Source organism: Cydia amplana, chromosome 4 (genome assembly GCF_948474715.1).
Source record: "Cydia amplana chromosome 4, ilCydAmpl1.1, whole genome shotgun sequence".
Taxonomy (NCBI): Eukaryota; Metazoa; Arthropoda; class Insecta; order Lepidoptera; family Tortricidae; genus Cydia; species Cydia amplana.
This window is the reverse complement of record NC_086072.1, coordinates 18,559,476-18,582,982: the sequence shown is the minus strand read 5'-3', so window position 1 is coordinate 18,582,982 and position 23,507 is coordinate 18,559,476. Positions and strand designations below refer to the sequence as shown.

The following is a 23,507-nucleotide window of genomic DNA, read 5'->3' as shown; positions in this document are numbered from 1 at the left end:
TTCATCCCCTAACAGGGTTAAAAAGGGGTTGAAAGTTTGAATCCATTACAAATGCTTTGAAACTTCTTAGAAAGGCATAATAGCCGATTACAAAAAAAAGTAATAGCAACGTTTTTGGAAATTCAACCCCTAAGGGGGTTAAAAAGGGGATGAAAGTTCGTCTTGGGGTGCAAATTTTATTTTGATCTAGAAACTTGAAACTTTGCAGAAAGGTATTAAATTAAAATACAAAAAAACTAATTTCATCGTTTTTGAAAATTCATCCCCCAAGGTGGTGAAACAGGGGTTGAAAGTTTGTATGGAGATCAAATATTTTTGTGAGAGTGGGACTTGAAACTTTGTATATGGGGATATTATTATAAGACAGGAAAAATAATTTCAGCGTTTTTGAAAATTCATCCCCTAACAGGGTTAAAAAGGGGTTGAAAGTTTGAATCCATTACAAATGCTTTGAAACTTCTTAGAAAGGCATAATAGCCGATTACAAAAAAAAAGTAATTGCAACGTTTTTGGAAATTCAACCACTAAGGGGGTTAAAAATGGGATGAAAGTTCGTCTTGGGGTGCAAATTTTATTTTGATCTAGGAACTTGAAACTTTGCAAAAAGGTGTTAAATTAAAATACAAGAAAACTAATTTCAGCGTTTTTGAAAATTCATCCCCTAAGGTGGTGAAAAAGGGGTTGAAAGTTTGTATGGATATCAAATATTTTTTCGAGCGCGGGACTTGAATCTTTGCATTTGGCGATATTATTAGAAGACAGGAAAAGTAATTTCAGCGTTTTGTAAAATTCATCCCCTAACAGGGTTAAAAAAGGGTTGAAAATTAGTATAGGGTTCAAATTTTATTTTAAGCTAAGAACTTGAAACTTCGTAAAAAGATATATTTTTAATATGCAAGAAAACTAATTTCAGCGTTTTTGAAAATTCATCTCCTAAGATGGTGAAAAAGGGGTTGAAAGTTTGTATGGATATCAAATATTTTTTCGAGCGCGGGACTTGAATCTTTGCATTTGGGGATATTATTAGAAGATAAGAAAAGTGATTTCAGCGTTTTTGAAAATTCATCCCCTAACGTGGTGAAAAAGGGGTTGAAAATTTGTATGGATATCAAATATTTTTTCGAGCGCGGGACTTGAGTCTTTGTATTTGGGGATATTATTAGAAGACAGGAAAAGTAATTTCAGTGTTTTGTAAAATTCATCCCTTAACAGGGTTAAAAAGGGGTTGAAAGTTTGTAAGGGTATCAAATTTTATTTTAAGCTAGGAACTTGAAACTTCGTAAAAAGGTATTAAATTAAAATACAAGAAAACTAATTTCAGCGTTTTTGAAAATTCATCCTGTAAGGTGGTGAAAAAGGGGTTGAAAGTTTGTATTGATATCAAACATTTTTTCGAGCGCGGGACTTGAGTCTTTGTATTTGGGGATATTATTAGAAGACAGGAAAAGTAATTTCAGCGTTTTGTAAAATTCATCCCCTAACAGGGTTAAAAAGGGGTTGAAAATTTGTACGGGTATCAAATTTTATTTTAAGCTAGGAACTTGAAACTTCGTAAAAGGGTATTAAATTAAAATACAAGAAAACTAATTTCAGCGTTTTTGAAAATTCATCCTGTAAGGTGGTGAAAAAGGGGTTGAAAGTTTGTATTGATATCAAACATTTTGTCGAGCGCGGGACTTGAATCTTTGTATTTGGGGATATTATTAGAAGACAGGAAAAGTAATTTCAGCGTTTTGTAAAATTCATCCCCTAACAGGGTTAAAAAGGGGTTGAAAATTTGTACGGGTATCAAATTTTATTTTAAGCTAGGAACTTGAAACTTCGTAAAAGGGTATTAAATTAAAATACAAGAAAACTAATTTCAGCGTTTTTGAAAATTCATCCTGTAAGGTGGTGAAAAAGGGGTTGAAAGTTTGTATTGATATCAAACATTTTGTCGAGCGCGGGACTTGAATCTTTGGATTTGGGGATATTATTAGAAGACAGGAAAAGTAGTTTTAGCGTTTTGTAAAATTCATCCCCTTACAGGGTTAAAAAGGGGTTGAAAGTTTGTACGGGTTTCAAATCTTATTTTAAGCTATGAACTTGAAACTTCGTAAAAAGGTATTAAATTAAAACTGAAAAAAAAACTAATTTCAGCGTTTTTGAAAATTCATATCTGAAGGTGGTGAAAAAGTGGTTGAAAGTTTGTATGGAGATCAGATATTTTTGTGAGTGCGGGGCTTGAATTTTTGTACAGAGGCATTTATTAGAATACAAGAAAAGTCATTTCAGCGTTTTTAAAAGTACATCCCTTAAAAGGGTTAAAAAGGGGTTGAAAGTTTTTATGGGGTTCACATTTTATTTTAAGCTAGGAACTTTTATTAAAAAAGAAGAAAACTTATTTCAGCGTTTTTGAAAATTCATCTCTTAAAGTGGTGAAAAAGGGTAAAAAGTTTGTATGGAGATCAAACATTTTTGTGAGTGCGGGGCTTGAATCTTTGTAAAATGGCATTTTATTAAAATACGAGAAAAGTAAATTCAGCGTTTTTAAAATTCATCTCTTAAAGGGTCGAAAGGGGGTTGAAAGTTTGTAAAGTTGCAAACAAACTTGAAACTTCGTGAAAAGGTATTTCATCAAAAGAGAAGAAAACTAATTTCAGAGTTTTTGATAATTCATCCCCATGGTGGTGAAAAAGGGGTTGAAGATTTGTATGGAGGTCAAACATTCATTTGAGTGCGGGACTTGAATCGTTGTAAACTTTGTATATGGGCATATTATTAAAATACAAGAAAAGTAATTTCAGCGTTTTTAAAAATTCATCCCCTATAATGGTTAAAAAGGGGTTGAAAGTTTGTATAGGGTTCAAATTTGATTTAAAGCTAGGAACTTCAAACTTCGTAAATAGGTAGTTAAGTAGTAGGTTTTATTAAATAGAGGACATGAAAATCTTCTGGTTGAGAGGGATTATACGAGAACAATTTTATTCAGTTAGGGGCTTGAAGCTTCGTAGGTTGTGAAAGACAAGTATCATGCGTTGTAATATTAATAATTAACAAATGATTAACCGTCCTACTGCGATCTTTTGCTGCATAATGTTCTAAGCTAATGTAGAATATATAACCACCAATATACAAATCCACGCGTACGAAGTCGCGGGCAACAACTAGTAAATAAATATGCAAGAATTGCTCGTTTAAAGGTATTAGATAGATAAATAGATATTACATAGATTATTAGATTAGATAGATAGATTACTCACAGAAGAGTATTTTTGGTTTAAATTTTGCTCGTCGATGCCAAATTAGATCATTTTTTGTTTAGACTATTTTTTTAATTAGATCATTCTATAGAGGATGCTACTATTTTTGAATTGGCAGTCTCATTTGTGCTTTTACGGGCTGTTTGCCCTTCACGTCCAAAGATAAATTCAAAACCATGTTGCTGAATGTTTTTTTATTTATTATTTTATTTTATTGGAAAAAGGTAAGCATTTGACCACAATCACACCTGATGATAAGTGCCGATGCAGTCTATGATGGAACATGCTTACCTAAAAGATGTCTATTCACTCTCGATTTAGATCCAAGTTATAGTGGGCTGGGAATAGATTTGTAGGAAGTGAATTCCAGTCCTTAACCGTCCGCATGATAAAACTGGATGCATAAAGTGTCATTCAATAGAACTTGCTAACTATGTAAACAAAAGTTACTAGTAATTTGACATTCAGTGTCAATTTTAGTATGGCGGTTTGTTTACATAGTTAGCAACTTCTATTGAATGACACTTTAGCGTTTAGTACGAATCAGTGGCAGAGTAACGACGATTTTAGAACAGATTGCATGATCAAATACATAAAAAAGGTGAGGTGACAGGGTATCTATTGGGCATTAGGTAGCGTACCGTATCCTTTCATGTATACCGTAATATTTGACTATCACGATGTATCGTGTGTATGCAAAACCCTGTTTTGTTTCGAGTGATTACCATTTAAAATGTTTTTACAGGACGGCTGGCCGGCCAGATATGGCTGTTTTCGTAAACGTACGTTTTGAAACATTAATATTTAACGGTATGAATAATCGTTACGGACGAGCGGTTTCATAAACAGTTCTATTCCAAACAATATTCATATTCAGTGTTTTTTTATGATATAAATCTGGAACTGTAATTAGAAACAAGTATCAAAACCTGTCGCTTAAAACATTAAAATAATTCCTGGAATTTTTATAGTGAGAAATAAAGATCTTAAATGTAAAATATACGTTTCGTATACCAATAATTATCAATAAGTAAGATACTATAGACAGATATTTTCTCTTTATTTGTATGGTCATTCTAATTCTATGAAGTTCTCACAAAGTACTTACACCTGCTTTTTACTTTTTATGAAAAAGGCCACTTTTAAATTCTTTGCCAAATACTGGAAAATGATGGTACATAACTAGTACAATACCAGTATGTACTAGATACTTGTATTTTTGAATAAAAACAAAAATAATAAATTGGTATATCATAGAATATTAGTGTATCATCGTTTTACTCCGGACATTTTCTTATCCATCGCTTATCATAAAACCATTCGACATTATTTAAAGTTTTTCTTTATATATACTTACGTATATATAATTATATCCTCTACCGGACCATCCCACCATCCTCGGAACGCCGTCATAAAAGAAGAGCAATACAAATGTGTACCGAGTGTATTAAATCAGCTAGCACGACACGACAGACGGGGTACTTATCGTCTTAGCCGGGCCTTCATTTACGAGCCTCCCATACTTTACTACTCTCTAATATTTACGGGGATTACAGTTCATTGCAATCGCTTACATACAACGAACTAGAATTATTATAATAATAATTAAGTATATTTAAGTATATCCGTTACCGGACTATCTCACCATCCTCGAAACCCGCCGTCATATACATTTTATACAATATATAATGGTGAAAAATAGAGATACAAAAAATAAAAATTCGAAATGATATCTAGTAAAATGTATTTGAAGCATTTATTAGCGCATAAAAATATGCAACATTATAACTTTTAATATGCAATTAAAAATTAAAGAATAAAGGTATTTAGTTTTTTGCCAATATCTCACAAACTATTCTGTGTAAAGATGTAACCCAATATTTATTCATTTCATTTGTTTTATATTAATTTGACAGAGAGGTAGTTTGAGCAGATAAAGCTAATTTTAAACCGTCAATCTATTAGTTCAGAAGCATTTTGGAGAAATTTGTAGCTCCGTATTATTTTACGTCAAGTAGGTATTCAATTTCGTTAGGTACCTACTTCATTTTATCAAGATAATTTCCTCGTCGCCGGACGAAATAAATTCAAGTTAAGATTTTAGAGTTTCAAAACATATCATTCTCTACGGTGAGCTAATTATAATTAATTTAAGTGTTACCAGAAATAAACGATTAATATTTTATTACTGCAGGAAAAAAATGTTTTTATCAAGACGTGATAGGTAGGTACCATAGCCCGCACTGTTAACTAACTGTTCGTAAACCTTATTACAAAAGGCATAAGGTCCACTGATGGATAGTTAAGAGTGTTGCTGTCGACATTTCCTGCACATAACACATTAATACTCAGCATGCTGTAATTCATACCCAATCGCGACGATGTTCCACTGGCATTATCTACATCTAACTCCAGTAATAACTTAAAAGGCAATAAGAACAAAAAAAGTATCCCCGGGGATAAACAGTAACACTTTAGAAGTTTAAAAAATCGCTAAGGATTACCAAAAACTCCCTGCGGTGGGCACAGCGGAATAATAATGGGTCTCGAGTTTAAGGGGAAACACACAAGGAGCGATATCGTGCACTGCGCCGCGCATTCGCGTGATTCGAAGTTGTAAATTTATGTTTAAAATGTTACTATGTTTAAAATCAAGGGAGCTTTTACTTCTTACTTATTTCATATTGAGTAATAGTAACACAGTACAACAATGTTATGATAACCGTAGCTCGGAGAGATCATCGCGATTTGGGCCATTTTATTTAAGTAAGTAAGTAAGTATTTATTTGCAAAGAATAAGTAGGTACAATAGTGTCTTAGGTGGTAAGTGACAATTGGTTGCTTATTCTGCTATTTGTACTATACAGGTTGTACTAGCATGCAAAAATCTCCCCAAAATCAAAGTTGTCCCCTACACTTTTTTTTTCAAAATTGGGATTTTTTATGTTATTTCTACTTAGAATCATGAGCTCTTTCTTATCCTAATAGGAAAAAAAAGTGTCCCAAAATTTCCAATTTTTTTTCGATCTTTCCATTCCGTGACCGCCATACAAAGGCTATGAAATATGGTAACAGAATGGAAAAAAATCTAGGGACTCTTTTTTTTTCTCCTATTAGGATAGAAAGAGCTCGTGATTCTGAGTAGAAATAACATTAGAAATTCACAAATTAAATAAAAAGTGTGACAACTTAAAATAAAATGGCCCTTGTACTTAAAAAAAAGCCGGCGTCAATCTGTTAAACCGCCATCAGTGTGATTAAAGTTAATCAATTCGTGATGGTAAGCCGGGAGTCGGGGCATTGTAATCTAAACTGGACCGTGGTAGTCGTTTTACACTTTCACACAAGGATTGAAGCGCGCTCCGCCGCGGTGCGTTGTCCTTTTTACCGCACCGTGTGTTTTTCCCCAAGGAAACCGAGACGACATTCTGTAGGTGTCTTTGTTGATAAATTGCAGTGTTTTTTGCTAATGGCCGCCTTTTAAGACGGTTTTCTTATTTAGGTATTAAATCGGGTATTTAGGTATCATGGAAACTCGAGGCTAAAATGAACAGGCATTAATCTCTCGTCCTCATAGATGTGGCATCCGCGCCATTTTTTAGTACATTATTGCCGAGGGGATGGCATGAGTAGTGGGGATAACTGACAGAACGGGATAGTCTCATGTATCTTTCACTAGGAGTAGCAGAGAAAGCGCTATTATTGTTTGTCTTTGTCACAGTCTCATATTTTTTTATTCCCCACCGTAGTTTATGGTGGGATACAAACAATGCGTAAACGTCAAATTGGTGTGAAACATATGAACAGTGCAAAGATTATCAGGAAGAATATTGAAATCAGTGTTTCGTGTGCATGTAGTAGTACTTAACAATTCAACAAATATGGTGAAGTGCTCAGTTTTGCGCTGTACAAGTGACTGCCGGCAAAAACAGGACAACGTAACATTTCACAGGTAAATACAGTATTTTATACTTCGGTCACATTATCATGCTTAGTAACAGCATCCTACAAGCTATATAAATTAAAATCTGAGTAGAAAAAGCATTTGCAGTAAATAATAACTCGGGTAAAAAGCCTTAACCTATAAATATTTCCTGATAAATTAACCGACCAAATTAAGTACGCATATTGACAGTAAGCCGTCACCCTTTTAATAACGTGTATTCAATTTAGTCGCATTGCTATTATTCGAGGGATACCAGCCCGTGATGCATACAATTACCCCAAAATTCGGGTATTTTGTATTTTAATAACATTTTTATAAATAGTTTTGCTGTAGAACTGGACATATACGAACAATAAAATTGAACAGTGTTAAATTTTATTTTAAATTAGAATAAATTATATTAACGTTATAGGGGGTTTTGCCACGACTCAGAGAATCTAATTCTATGATATGCTGCAGGCACTAATTCTTAATTTTGCAATAAGAGAGTGACAGATTACAAAATGAATATTTCGTTTATTACCTCCAGATTTCCACAAGATGCAGGCACGCGTGCTAAATGGATTTTAGCAACCGGAAGGAGAAACTGGGCACCGACGCAAAACTGCCGGATATGCTCAAAGCATATTACGAAAACCTATCTTTTCTATTTCTTCCTGTGGCACACAGTATGCTAAAAATTCTTTCTTTAGGTGTACTTGTAATATGTATAATGAATCGCTTAATGATATAGACATTTTTGTTCATAATTTGTCCGTTTTCAAGAACAAATTTCGGAAAAATTGTTTCAAGTAATGTTGCGAACGCAACTTTTATTTGTATAAAATCTCAATACCTATATTCCTAATGCAGTAGCTAAACGCGGCCGTCGGGCTCGGCTAGTATTCGGCAGCTTTTTCTTAAGCACCAATAGGAGCGCTCCACATACTTTGTATCGCGGCCAATTAGAGGCACCTTAATTTAAACCACCTTTTGTACTATTGAAATTATGCAAATCACTCTCTCATCAGCCTTCATACAATATCCACCACTTCTACATTTAACCGTTTTGGCAAGAACCCTTGTAAACCAGTACTTGGAAAATTATATCAGTTCACTATAAGAATTGAAGCTTTTTATTTGAGTCGTCGAGCTCCTGACCTGCACGGCGGCTACATTTGGTCCTTCCATTCATTCATTTCATTCATTTGGCTTTTTGGTTTGGTATCCGGCACAAATAATTCATTTTTCATACACATCAATTGCAAAATACGTTTAAAATCATAATTCATCTCGATAAAATAGCTTAGCTTCATATAACTTCGTAGTTAAAATCTTATTACATATTAAAAAGCCGTCTCCATAGCTTATTATCATCGCCTCAGTAACATAATTTTTTTGCTAAATCATCACATGCCGCGCGCAGCTGCTTATCTACTCCACTTCTTTGTTCTCGTCAGTTGCATTTTAACTCGTTAGTGTTCACACTTCTCTTGCACATAGGTAATTGCATTTTTAAATTCACTTGTAAATTAAAATGGCTGACACGTTAAAGGAGTTAGTTAGGAAACGTGGCAGTTTGAAGGCTAAATTAACTTTGTTTAATACTTACATTAATGTGGCTAAAACATGTGAACAATTAAGTGATTTACAAATAACGGAGTTGCAGTGTCGCTTAGATAAAATAGAATCGGTATACCCGGAGTTTGACGCTTTACAGATGGAGATCGAAGCGTTAACTGAGAAACCCGACGAAGCATATGCGGAGCGGGAGCAGTTTGAAAGCCAGTTCTTTGTGTTGGTTTCGACTGCTCGACTTCTTTTGAGTCCTCCAGTGCAGTCGAGCGGCGGTCGGCCCGGGCCCGGGTCCACGACGGCTTCCACGTCGTGCGGCGCCGGTCGGCAGGACTTCGTTCGTCTGCCCAAGATTGACCTGCCTCACTTCGACGGGAACTATCAGCATTGGCTCGGCTTTAGAGATACGTATATTTCCCTTATTCATAATAATCCCGCTATTAATGACATAAGCAAATTTCACTATCTTCGTGCATCTTTGAAAAGTAGTGCCGCCCTTGTGATCAGTAGCGTAGCTAGGTAGCCAAGGGCCCTGGGGCAAATAAAAAAATGGGGCCCCACTGCTATGTAAACTGATTAAGTTTTATCAAATAAAAATATGAAATATACAAATACTTCAAAAATGCTAAGCTACTTGCCCTGCCTTGCCCTGCCCTGCCCTGCAGTGCACAAAAAAGAGCTTTCTTTTTTGTGCACTGCAGGGCAGGTAATAATAGTATTAAACAGTAACAACATAAATTACAATTAATACTGGGTGTAGGTTTGGTTTGGCTAATAAAACGAAATAGAGAAGATTCAAGGGTTTATTATATAATGGTCGGGCCTAACAACTGACTAAATAACAATTATATTTACAATTTTTTCCTAGCTTTAGTTTTCGCAAAAGTATCAATGACTTCGTTTAAATCCAGGCTTGATGCGGTTTTGTTTTCAATTGCTATTAGCGATAAATGTCGGAGTCGAGTTTGGCCCATATTATTTCTTAAATAATTTTTTATTATTTTTAATTTGCTAAATGACCTTTCAGCTGCTGCAGAAGTGACAGGAATTGTAAAGAATAATAACATTGCTGTAAATACTTCTGTTAGGTCGCATTCTAGCACTCCATATTTGCTCATTATTTCCTTACATAATTGGTGAACAGTCCATGCTTGAGTTAGTTGAGGTAAAACTAGGTGGTAAATATTAATAAATTGAAGTGAAAAACTAGGGCCTATTATATCTGAATATTTTCTTTGGAATTCGTCACACTTTTGTAATAAAGTTGCTTCATCAACATGTAATAAAATAGTTGGTGTTAGAAAATCGAATATATGACAGACTGCACTCATACCAATAAAACGTGTATCTAATTGAGATATTACTGTGTCTAGTACATTATTGAAAATCTCAATTTCAAATATTTTTTCTCGGTTTGGAAATCGGTGATCAGCAGCTAATTCATCAAAATGTTTTTTAACTTTTCTTTGCCTTTTTTCTTGAAAATGGGTATCAATACCATATTTTCTTGCAGTTTCACTGGCTTTGCACTTGAATAATTCGAAATCATTTCTATAAATTTGCAACTTTGCTTTGGTCTCTGCTAAAACTTTACTCGCCTCGCCCAAATTAATGTCGCATTTTTGTAAAGTTTTGGATGCATAATTGATGTCGTTCAATACACTGTGCATGAATTCGCAAAGCAACACGAACTCGAAATTTAGCATTTTTGTTTTAATACTCTCTGCTTCACTACGCTCATCTTTATTAGGGCTCTTTAGAACTATTTCTGATAATGCTTTGATAATATCAAAATAACGAAGTTTTATTGCAGATATCGTATTGACCCTACTGGACCATCTAGTCGGATTTAGTTTTTTTAGAGTGGTGTCCGATTCACCAGTGAATTTTGACAGTAGATCCCAACGTTTGATGCTGTTTCCGAAAAAGTTATACAAATCTTGCAACGTTGCGAAAAAAATCTGTATTCCCACACAACTTCTAACGGCATCATTTATCACCAAATTTAAATTATGAGTGGCACAATGTACGTACTCTGCGTTAGGCTGGATATCCTTAATATGTTTTTGTACACCATTATACACACCACTCATCACACTGGCTCCATCATAGCCTTGCCCCACACATTTTTTTAAATCAATATTTTTGTCGATAAATAATGTTGTCACTTGGTTGACTAAATCTACTGCGCCATGTTTGATGGCTGCATAAAAGCCTAGAAACACTTCTTTTACTTCTATATCAATTGGCTGTCCATTTTCCGATCTGGTTATTACTGCATACCTCACAACAATGCTTAGCTGATCTACCTTCGATACGTCCTGTGTCGTATCCATTATGATGGCAAAAAACGGTGACGCTCTAATTTGTTCTAGTAGATGGGTTTCGAGTTTGGTCCCCAAGGTCTCAATCATTTCATTTTGAATTGTTGCACTCAGATATCTTGTAGATCCTAAAAACATAAAAAAACACAATTTCAAAAAAGTCCTGATAAACAGTTAATTATTATAAACAAAATAAAACGATAAAAAAACTTAGAAATAATTATTATTACCTTTGGGCATATCCAATACTTGCCGCAAAATGTGATCATATCGGGCGACAAGCTCTACAACGGATAGAAAATTTCCGTGGTATCCTTCCTGACTTAAGTCTTCTTGATGTCCTCTCAAAGCCAAAGAACCCTTTGCTAGGGTAAGTATGATATCGAATAACCTTTGAAGAACCATTCTCCAAAATGATGCTTCTTTGCGAATTTCATTTTCAAGTTCCTTGTCGATAGTATTAGTATCATTTTTTTTCCAAAATTCATACACAGCACATGCTTCTGAATGGCCACTCGAACAACTGTGTTGTTTAATTCTTTCTGATAAATGCTTCCAATCTCGAATTCCCGTACACCAAACATTATTCCTTTGTGAAGCAAATAACCAGCAGGGTTGACAATAGGCAGCGTCTAGTATTTTGGAATAACACAACCAAAAACGATTAACTGGCCCATATTTAGAACATGAAACGTAGTACGATTTTGAAAAACACCTATTGTTCTGGTTGATGTCTGTTGGAAAAGGTCCTGAAGGCTGTAAAGGCCCCATATCAATAATTTGACGTTTTTCGTTATCACTTAATATTTTGTTCGTGAAGTTTCCCAAGTCATAAGAAGATTTGTCGTACACATTTTCGAAAAATGTAGAGGTCTGTGGTTCCTCCAAACCCTCCGCTCTTATGTGTGTCATGCAAACATCATCCACGTTCACATGATCGGCGGCGGAGGTATCTCCAACTGCAATAATTGTCGAATTTTCTTCAGTAGGCTTCTCAACCAACACTGCAGTTACCACATTATTTGAGTCACTATCAATAGAAATATTTTGGCCAGATGTACTTGCAGAAGGCTGACTAAAAAACTTGTCAATTTTGGGCAATTTTTGTTTACTATCTTCTCTTTCTTGGCGTTGTTTGCGTTTAAATGCACCACTGGGTTTCTTATTTTTATCCATAATTTTAGTTTTCTAATTTAATTAAACAATACAATGTTAGATTGTGCTCGAGTAGGTAGGTACTCACTGTTCACTGACGACGTTAAAAGTAAAATAAAAGGAAAGAGAAACACAATCATACGCTACAAGTGTCGTTGGGGAATCCCCGGAAAAAAAATTTATCACCGTTAGTGTTACCACATTTAACGGTGAAGACCATGAACGATCTCCTGCCCGCGGACCTGAATCAATGTACCAACTGCAGCCACTGACTGACTTACATTTTTTCACGATATTTCGCGTTATACAATAATACAATGAGCTGTAGCCGAAATCTATAGATTTGACACGATTTATTGACTTAACGGACATCAATATGAGTCTCGGAGTAATTAACAATGGAGCCGCCATTAACAGGCGTACCCCTCTGTCGAAAATAGGCGGCCAATGGTCAACCTCATGTCAACCATATGTATGGACTGACTTTTATCTGACATGACGTAGTACCTATACATTTGATGTGCCCCTCCCCCGCAAAAAACGGCAGACTATTTTGTACCGAAAATTTTAGACATGGCGTCTCCGTTTATATCCTCCAAGATATGAGTGGTAAAATCAAATAAAATTGAACCACTATATTGACCAGTACAAAAAAGTTTATTGACATTAGCTTACTAATGCCGGCTACATACGTAACGATAAATCGTAGCGATAAAACTGTGCAGTCCGAACTGCGCAGTTTTATCTGCCGTGTGTATGACAAATCGTTACGATAATCGACAACGATTTGTCATACACACGGCTGATAAAACTGCGCAGTTAGGACTGCACAGTTTTAAAGCTACCATTTATCGTTACGTGTGTAGCCGGGGTTACTCCTGATACAGAATTAATTTTTTAACCGTTCTCGAAAAAAAAATCTTAATAGTGGTAACAGACTATCGCACCGCACCAAGGTCATTGTGCGACGCACCCATAAGTAAGAGCGAGAAAGCGATATCTCTTTCTCGCTCTTATCGGTGCGTCGCACAATGACCTTGGTGCGGTGCGATAGTGTGTTATGGCCTTAACTCGAATTCACAATAAAACGCACATCGATGGATAATAAAACGCACATATCACTATCCGTCAAATTGACAACACTGCCAACCTACAGAAAGAATTTAGGGGAATTCCCTAGGCATAACTTTTGAATTTCTCTCAACTGAGTTGCCATGATTAAAGTGGGGTTGCAACCTGTCATATTTATTCTGAAAATGGGAGAAATTTCCAAAAGTTCAGTTCGATCGAGATTTCTGGTAATGATTCGAGGGCCCCCTGAGCTTGAGGGCCCCGGGGCACTGCCCCGCCTAGCCCCTAGGTAGCTACGCCGCTGCTTGTGATTCAAAGTCTTGATTTTAGCAGTGATAACTATCATAAAGCGTGGCAGTTAGTTTCTGAGCGGTATGATAACCCGCGCCTTTTAATTAATAATCATATCCAGGCCCTGTTTAACCTTGAACCGATGCAACACGAATCGAGCAGTTTATTACGTAACATTTGTAAGACTTATTTGTAAAAGGCTGTTTGTTTTCTAAATAAATAAAAAAAAAATTGGCCTATTGATATTTTATTTATCGCTGCGTCTTACGTAGGCGAACAACTCGCGAACGTGATTAAAATTACCCCAATATTTGATAATATTGGGGTAATTTTTACCTATATGGTATCCCCGGGTTTGTGACGTCATCTATGTCTATCCCTTACGGGGGCACGCGGTAGGCCACATCTATAGAAATACTACCATCTATGATTATTGCAGAGGCCGGGAAAGGGCAATTCGTGGATGAGTTTCGATTTTGTCGGACGACGCGAAGCGGAGTCCGACAAAGAAGACGAATCCACGAATTGCTATTCCTGCCGAGGCATATATAGTGCTTTTTTCCAAACATGCGAGGAAATAAGGTAAAATAATAATAATTTAAGCATCAAGCATCACTCAAATCGAACCTTCACATCAAAAATGTCAAAAACAATTTCCCTCTTTAATTAATTTTTAAAAGTTAAGGGTACAAACTTATTCTGCCAGTCAGTACCATTCAATATATTGTGCAATATAGTTGGTCAAACCAATTTGTCAGTCAGTAAGAACTATACCCATCCTTTACTTTTGGGTGCTAGTACTAGTGTAAGACAAAGATAGTATGATTCTCTCTATGTTTGAAATGAGAAAGTCCTTTGACAAACTATATAAGCTTTATGAACACGGATGAGATCCTTAAAAAAATATCAAAATAATCTTTGATTTTATTAAGCAGTATTCGCACGATCATACACGAGCACAACGGTCTTGTAAGAACGAGACAAGTAAGGTGGTTTATCTTACTATCTCACTCTATCCTATAGCTCTATAGCTTGAAATGATAGCTGATCGGGTCGTGTAGACGCGGCTCGCGGCTATAATAATTGGCTGTTTGAGTTTTTTATTTTTAAAAAGTAAAAAACACTACAGTAATAAGTTATTACTGTAGTGTTTTTTTCATTCCCGTCCGCTAGAACAGGACAGCGATAGTTTGATTTTTTTTAATAGAGTTTTACAATAACGAAGAACTTCCCGTACTATTTTTGCTACAATAAGGTGAACATTTCCGAGCATATTGGAGAAAAAGTAATTTGTTTTATTACCAAGGACAAGGTTGATCATATATTTTCTACCGATTTCTAAAAGACAGCGGTTATTATAGGGAGTGTCAAACCAGGAAATTAGGGGACAAAAACTTGCGACGGAAAAAATGTTTATTGCGCGGGTTTTTACATTTTATCTCAATTATTCTGAAATTGCAATCCGGATCCGGCATGTATGAAATTATCCGGATCTGGATCCGGATCCGCGGATCTTCCCATACATTTCGGATCCGTCGTGTAAACCCTAATCGGCCCGAAAATACCGCGGGCGACAGTACAGGGTAAGTATCTACATAATGATGTGAACAAAATCACATAGTACAAGTAACATAATATCTTTAAAAAAAAAAAGTAAAAATATTTTATTAGAATTACAAAGCAGTGCTCCAGAAATCTCAACAGGGTCTGATAGAGGTGTGAAGACCATATCATGACGCGGGTCGCTCCCCCGACGGCCCCGACACTGTCTGCAAACCTTTTTCCTATTTGCATTTTAAAAATAGAAAACGGATTTATGCCGCAACACTGGCACTATAGAAGACTCTGATGTAAATTTTGAGCCTGTCAGTTTATTTTGTGCCAGACGTTTTTGATACAAATGTTTTGAAACGGATCTCTGAATTCAACCCCTAACAATAGTCTGTTTTAAAGGTGTCCGCAGCGTTCAAATATCGTTGGACTTATTAAGAAGTCCTCACGGACCCTGAGGTGTTTACGTACAGTTAGGGTTTGCACGACGGATTCGAAATTTATGGGAAGATCCGCGGATCCGGATCCAGATCCGGATTGCAAACCCTACGTACAGACGTACACATGACGAATAACGTACTAACTGGGCATTAAACTTTCTATGCAATAAGTTACCTAACAACCTATAAAAAACCTATAAAAATTGAATTATTTATAGTGTTAACGTCATTAAATAACGTAATAGAATGATGTAGCTATCCGCCCAAACAACTACCTAAAGGTTGTCTAAAATAGATCGCTTTTAGCAACAAGACGTTTGGTCTCACAATATTATTGTTTAGTTTATTTTTGTTATGTTTATGTGTATTGGAATATTGTGTGAGCAATATGGAATATTGTATTGTATCTACATACGTGAATTATAGCAAGATAAAAATATAGATTTTGCCCAAAAGTAAGACAAAAAAATTGGAATATCGAAATATAAGCTAATAGAAGCAATTCACCAAAGAACGCCGAAACGATTTCTGTACCTATTCAATCCTTTGAAAGGACGCAACAATAGGCTGGATTTGAATAAAATAATAGTTTCAGGACAGACCACATGGCCTGAAAGGGTCGGAAGCTCTTAAGAAGTTCAGGAGGCCGATTTAGATTGAATAAATTGATATGGCTTTGAAAAAAAAATTACAAATTGCGGACTTAATGCCTAAAGGCATTCTCTACCAGTCAACCATAGGGCTACACACACACAGAGATGTAATAAAAATGGTGCAAGAAGAAAAGTAAGAGGTTTTTTTGACGACTGGTCTGGCCTAGTGGGTAGTGACCCTGCACGTGAAGCCGCGGTCCTGGGTTCGAATCCCGGTAAGGGCATTTATTTGTGTGATGAGCACAGATATTTGTTCCTGAGTCTTGGGTGTTCTCTATGTATTTGTATATTATATATGTTGCAGTACAATAGATAAAGCCGTTATATAGTTATAACCCTAGGGATATAATTATATGTCGTAACATAGTTATACGAAAGCGATTCATTACTATCTTACTAGGAATATGACTATAATACTTCTTTAGTTTAGTGATATAGTTATATTACTGGATTAAGTTTAGTGAAATAATTGTAGGTAGGAGTGCGGCGGTGCGGCGGAGGTATAGTTAGTGCGGGGGTGCGGCGGAGTCAGCGGCGGGGGCTTCCCCGCAACCAACAAAGATAATTTTGTAATAAAAATAAAAACGAATATACTTACCTACTGTTTTCTTTGATTCCCTGGCAAATTTAACCACTTTAGTTTAGTCAAATACCGTATTATAAACATATTCCTAGTAAGATATTACTATCTTACTAGGAATATGATTATAATACGTATTATACGGCATATAACTATATCCCTAGGGATATAACTATACCTCCGCCGCACCACCGCACTCCTATACCTACAATTATTTCACTAAACTTAATCCAGTAATATAACTATATCACTAAACTAAAGACGTATTATAGTTTTATTCCTAGTAAGATAGTAATGAATCGCTTTCGTATAACTATGTTACGACATATAATTATATCCCTAGGGTTATAACTATATAACGGCTTTATCTATCGTACTGCGACATATATATCGTTGTCTGAGTACCCACATCACAAGCCTGCGCCTGAGCTTTCTGTGGGACTTCGTTATTCTGTGTAAGAATGTCCTATAATATTAATATTTATTTATTTAATAATTCATCTCATTTTCATCTCATCTTGCTTGTGAGCACCAATCAGTGTTAGGGGCTCACCCTAACGAAACGCAATCACGCCTAGCCAAGATGACCATCGTTCATCGACAAACGCCATACGAAAAAAAAATGTACCGTGATGACAGATGCTACGAAAAGTCACGTGACTATTCCATACATTATTTAAGTTTTGATTGGCGTTTCTTATCAACGATTGTCATCTTGGCTAAGCCCCCAGAAATCATCTCATAATGCAATTCACTTGCACTTATTTCCTGATACAACTCAAGGTCGTAACAAAATTAAATGAAAACCATATCAAATATTGAAATCAGAATCGACCTACAGGTCACTTTGTCGGATGGGTTGTTATGGCAATAGTCGGAGCGAATGGGGATTCGGGGCGTCTTTAGCAGCCGTTCGAGGTACACTTGTACGACGGTTTGCTTTTGTTTTAGGGTGGGGAAAAATTTATTGAATTGAATAGTTACATTCGTTTTGAGTGTTCTGAGGGCATGTCATTGTTGTCTTTATCGATTATTGTTGTGTAAAGAGAGCATTTAGGGAGTGGAGTTTTGATGGCTTCCATGCCATCAGACGTACGTAAGAGGGTAGCATATATCCTTGCTTCGACGAGTGCGAGAGAGTAATAACCATAGACTAGGAATCCTCTAGACGGAGTTTAGAGCAATTATTTCATGAAACCGATGCTGCCAAAAATACGTGGGTTCGGGGGGACGAGGTGAGCGAATCCCGTGCCGTGATTGGTCAGTTCAAAGACACGGACCAATCACGGCACGGGATTGACTCGAAGTTGGAGTAAAACTACCGTATAAGTGGCAGAGGGGGTAGCGTTACTATGCTCAGTCTATAGGATGTCTTGTCTGTGGTAATAACAATATCCTGATGCTGGCTGGACGCCTTGACTGTCCAACGTTAAAATAACATGATACAATAGGTACAATACGTAGTAAAAGTTATCTTTCTCTTCTTCCTCGCGTTATCCCGGCGCCGGCTCGTGGGAGCCTGGGGTCCGCCTGACAACTAATACCAAGAATTGGCGTTGGCACTAGTTTTAACGAAAGCGACTGCCATCTGACCTTCCAACCCAGAGAGTACTAAGCCTTATCGGGATTAGTCCGGTTTCCTCACGATGTTTTCCTTCACCGAAAAGCAACTGGTAGATAAATATTAAATTATATTTCGTACATAAGTAAGTTCCGAAAAACTCATTGGTACGAGCCGGAGTTTGAATCCGCGACCTTCGGATTAAAAGTCGCACGCTCTAACCGCTAGGCCACCAGCGGTCTTGTAGCTCATGAAATAAAACTCATCAACATAATTAATTATCAGTTTTTAGTTCTCATTTACGTGCTTTATCCTAGAATCACGCTAATGGATTTAACACTACAGTAGTGTAAAATCCAGGCTGACACCGTCACGCTAAAATTGAATTTTCTCCTCCAATAGAACCAATTATCGTGCTCTGGTCCTTATTCTGCCTGACAGAATGTAATACAAATCCACTATCCAGTCGATAGGTTTACTTTAACAAAACCTATTAACACTGAATAAAAATATCAAAATTATCAAAAATAGAACGCAGTATTGGATATCGATAGACCCCATGCAAAGTATGGTTAGTTCCACTAATTGCCGCAGCGAATGTGTGTATATGTGCGATATATGTGCGAATGATACTATTGCGAAGTGCGTGATGGGAGAAACATGGTCATGGCGGGTGAAAAGGAACTTTCGTTTGGATTCCCAATACCCGATAGGCAGCGCCACCGTCACGCACTGAATGAATGATTTATTGCTGAATCAATGATTGGTACTTCCGGTTACAGTAGTAGATATAATATAATAATACCAACACCTGAAGCTTCCGTATGTGAATTATCTCCTAATTTACACGCGACGCAATCGTAACTCATTAACGGAACTAAACCGTGTTAGCCACTGAATGAGACACATGGTTAATTTGACATTTGTGATGCCATTAGTAGGGGGAATTTAATAATGGAAGTGTGTGGTTTTTATTTAAGTTTCGTATAGGATTAACCTCGATTTCTGTATAATTAGTCAGAGTGAAGTCAATCTAAATTCAAAATATCTGGGAGACCGAGCTTTGCTCGGAGAACATATAAAAACTTAAAAATCCGCGTTTTTCCAGAAAAATTATAATAATTAAAATAACGTTTATTTTAAGCTCGTGGCTCATAAAATGTTAGTTATGTACAATAAAAATAAAACCTAGCTTGATCGATTTATCGTCCTCAAATACCTCCATATACCAAATTTCATCGAAATCGTTAGAGCCGTTTCCGAGATCCACGAAATATATATATAAATAAATATACATATAAATAAATAAACAAGAATTGCTTGTTTAAAGGTATTAGATAGATAGATAGATAGATTAGATAGATATACATAAATAAACAAGAATTGCTCGTTTAAAGGTATTAGATTAGATAGATAGATATGGAACATATATGCTACTAATATGTAATAATATGTACCATAGATAATCATTTTTTTTTTGTTTAGGTACTTTGAGAGACGATGCTGCAATCGGCCCTAAGTATATTCATCGTCGAAATGCGTATTTAGTAGTGTATACTTGTACGCAGCTCTTCAACTCTTCTGAAACGCAAGTATGACATCTACAAGTTAATTGTACTCTGAACAGTCTGAACCCACCACATAACATAAAATCCGATCTTACTTCAACATACTAAACCAAATATTGAACATTGAATAATTTTACGGTTTAGACTCACTTGTTTTAAGTCACTCGCGCGACATGTGAGTCTAAACCGTAAAATTATTCAATGTTAGTATGGCTCACAACAGTTTAAATTCCAAATATTGAACATTGTTTAGACTTATTAATATTATTAGCAGGGATGTTGCGAATATCCGCATCCGCATCCGCAACCGCGGAACTTCCGCATTGTTTTCAACATCCGCATCTGCATCCGCATCCGCATAAAATCGATGCGGATTTAATGCGGATGCGGATGTGGAACAGGTCGGTATAGGAACGTCTTAGCATCGGCGTAAGTGCTAGCCAAAAATACCTATTACAAATTAGCAGTTAAGCGTGAGTGGGACTTAATGTACGGAACCCTTGGAACGCGAGTCCGACTCGCACTTGGCCGGTTTTTGGAAATAAAAATGACTAAAATGTAATATTTGACGTTTTTTTATGTACCTATCCTGACATCCGCATCCGCGGATGTAAGCCTTTAAAAATCCGCATCCGCATCCGCGGATGTCAAAAAATCGGCATCCGCAACATCCCTGATTATTAGACTAGAAACACAGCACACTCAAAACCCGCCTCGTCTCACAAGTTGTACTCCGAGTAATTACAAGTACAAATTATAGACACCTGCGAACCAGTGAGGTTTCACAATTAAGTGGCAGGAAAGGCAAGATGGAGGCCCTAGTGGTAGGCCATTTCTGGGAATATTTTTAATATTTCCGGGAATGTTGCTGGGAACACTGGGAATTTGTTTTTAGGGATGATCTACTTAAATGTATGAGATATAATATGTTCTGTCAGTGAAGAGTTCTGGCAGTGAAACTGCCACCTAAGAGAGAGTAGCACGGGAAAAACCGTGTGTAGCGAAAAGCGCCAACAAAGAGACAATCCCCCTAGCGGTTCGCTGACAGTGAATGTGTTACAACTATTTATCGGTTATATCTACAGTACAACATCCCTACTAATAAATTAGAAACACAAATAACAAATACACCAATAAGTAAACAATATAAAAGGCAAAACGAGCAGTGCCCACTTTCGGAAATATTAGGTATATTATATGCCTACCTATATATTCGTATGTTCTTAATTTATAGTTTTACGTAGGTACTAAAATATCTTGAATATGACAATTTTTTTATAAATTTTATGTTATTTGGCGATTATTCCCCTAGGCAGCAGTTACGGAAATAATTCATCCCTAAAATATACCCATGCATATATGGGACATTCCCAGGAACGGGCGAATATTCCCGCGCGCATCATCACTAGGCAAGACCGAGGCAAGAAAGCGGGATGAAGGCAAGGGGGCACCTATCGATCGTCGGATGTGTGAAATAACATTTGTAGCATGTTATTAATTTGAAATCTAAGTTTTAGATCAAGCTTGCTTAGAGCTTAGTATGAGGTAAGGTAAATTTACCTATCGCCAGTTTCATGTTTCGCGTTAAAGACCAGCGGTTTTCGGGAGTTTAATCAATTTTTAATTTATTTTGGATAATTTAAAAACTTTTGGGAAATGTAAATTTTCATATTTTAAGAGTATCTTATATTTCACGTTGATAGAAATGTTTATATTTCGTACCGAAGCCTCCTCCTCCCTACCCCATTTTTTTCACGGTGGCGTCCGAAACCTAAATAAGAGTTTACAACAAAATCAAACAATTTTAGTAAAATGGGTCAAAACTAAAATGATTGCAAGTTAATAACTAATACTCTAAAATGTCGGCTTATTTAAACAAATCTGAATTATATTATTATTAACTTTAACGGACTTAATCACGTGTATTTAAGCTTTAAAATTACCTCCGACGTTTTGAGTACGGCACTGTCCCCGTCCCGTGGTACCGGATAAAGGCTGGCTAAAGTTGACATCAATGTCCGAGGTTATTTAAAGATTAACGGCCGTATTCGAACTTCAAGATATTCACAAGACACGACACGTACTAGATCCATTCTAGATACGTTATAGTTTAGATTTCAACTAGTTCTCTTTTGCAGCGCAATTCGGGCAACCTATGTCACTTTTAACGATAGATCGTGTTAGCTATCTATTAGATGTGAATTAGATCTCTAAGTAATATCTTGTGGAAATCGTTCAAGAGTATCTCCAGAATCGCGGAAATGTCAAATTTGACAGGTTAGATATTAAACATATCGTTATCTTATCTTGGCGATGTCAAGTGCCAGTTGCACCATCCGCACTTGACAGACTGATCAACGTCACTCGGCACGGCGCGGCGGTAAACTATGAAACTTTCCATTAGAATAAAATTCGCAACCGACTAAAGATCGCAATCAAGTCACGTTAAAGAAAATAATAATGCTGTTAAGTCTGAATAATATTTCATGCCGCTCACATTCAAGAAATCTTCGGCCATATGCATTTTCACATGAATAACCGGCAGGCCACGCCAGCGGATATATTAGTTTAATTACGGAGGCACACGAGCGCGAACATAATTTATGCTCGCTTCGGATGAATTACTTTGCACGTGATGAGAATATACGCTAAATTCCAGATCCCAGGTTTTCTATAGGTGAAAAATTTCAGTTTTTCTTTAAATCTGGGGGCACGGTAATGCCTCCGCCAAGACGAGCAAAGCGAAGCGCAAGGGCACTACCTACCTTTTCTCGAAGCGCTTCGTCGTTTTTTTTAACCCTCATAACTTGGGTTTGGATTATACCAGATAAACAAAATTCTCGGGATATGATGTCAATAGTGGAGTTATTAAACATAAAAATTTTCAGTCGCATAGCTCTTATACTTTAGATTTTATTCATATCTAAAAAACCCCGATTTCGTCACTGACTCACTCACTGTTGATTATCAAAATCTCTAGGGTACTTCCTGAAGTCCTAGAACGCTGAAATTTGGTATGTAAGATAGTATTAGTACACAAACAACAAAAAAAATCAAAAACTTGAAATTTTTTGCCCCTAAGGGGGGAAGGGGGGGGGATTTTGTATGGGAAATCAATAACCGCTGAACCGATTTAGTTGAAATTTGGTATGTAGATAGTTTTTGTAATAGGGAATGGCATAGAATAGTTTTCAACCCCAAAATCACCCCGTAAGGGTGAAAAGGGGGTGGAAAAGGGCGTTAGGGGAAAAAGAGGGTTGAAGTTTGTATGGGGAATCAGTAAAAAGCAAATTGTATAAAAGATGCCCCCAGGTACGTATTTCAGGGTTTTTAATAGTAGGTATTTAAATCACATGCGCAACCCTTTAAATTAGGGGATGGAAGCAACTTACAAAAAGAAGTGAAATTCCACCAAAAAAAATTTCATGTAAAATGTTGCCAAGACGAAACCATAAGGTTCGCACTGACAAAAAGTTATCAGATCTCTTGTAGAGCCAAGCTTCTAACTCTACAAGCCCTAACTTCACAAACTCTACACCTTTAGAAGCTTGGCTCTACAAGAGATCTGATA

General features: G+C 36.4%; 2 protein-coding genes and 1 long non-coding RNA gene across 4 annotated transcripts in view; 1 reads left to right on the top strand and 2 right to left on the bottom strand.

Annotated features, from left to right (window-relative positions):
- LOC134647345 (syndecan) overlaps positions 1-23,507 on the bottom strand; it is a 518,229-nt gene that overhangs the window by 37,285 nt on the left and 457,437 nt on the right. The window lies entirely within an intron of this gene.
- The window catches only part of LOC134647341 (uncharacterized), a 103,948-nt gene continuing 91,347 nt past the window's right edge, over positions 10,907-23,507 (bottom strand). Inside the window, exon 2 of the mRNA XM_063501675.1 lies at positions 10,907-12,814. Coding sequence (XP_063357745.1) covers positions 11,277-12,242 — 966 coding nt within the window. The 5' untranslated portion in view covers positions 12,243-12,814 and the 3' untranslated portion in view covers positions 10,907-11,276. The remainder of the gene's footprint in view (positions 12,815-23,507) is intronic.
- Positions 14,013-14,249, top strand: LOC134647665 (uncharacterized). Its single transcript, XR_010096846.1, has 2 exons — positions 14,013-14,061; positions 14,096-14,249. It is a non-coding gene; the product is annotated as an uncharacterized LOC134647665 (long non-coding RNA).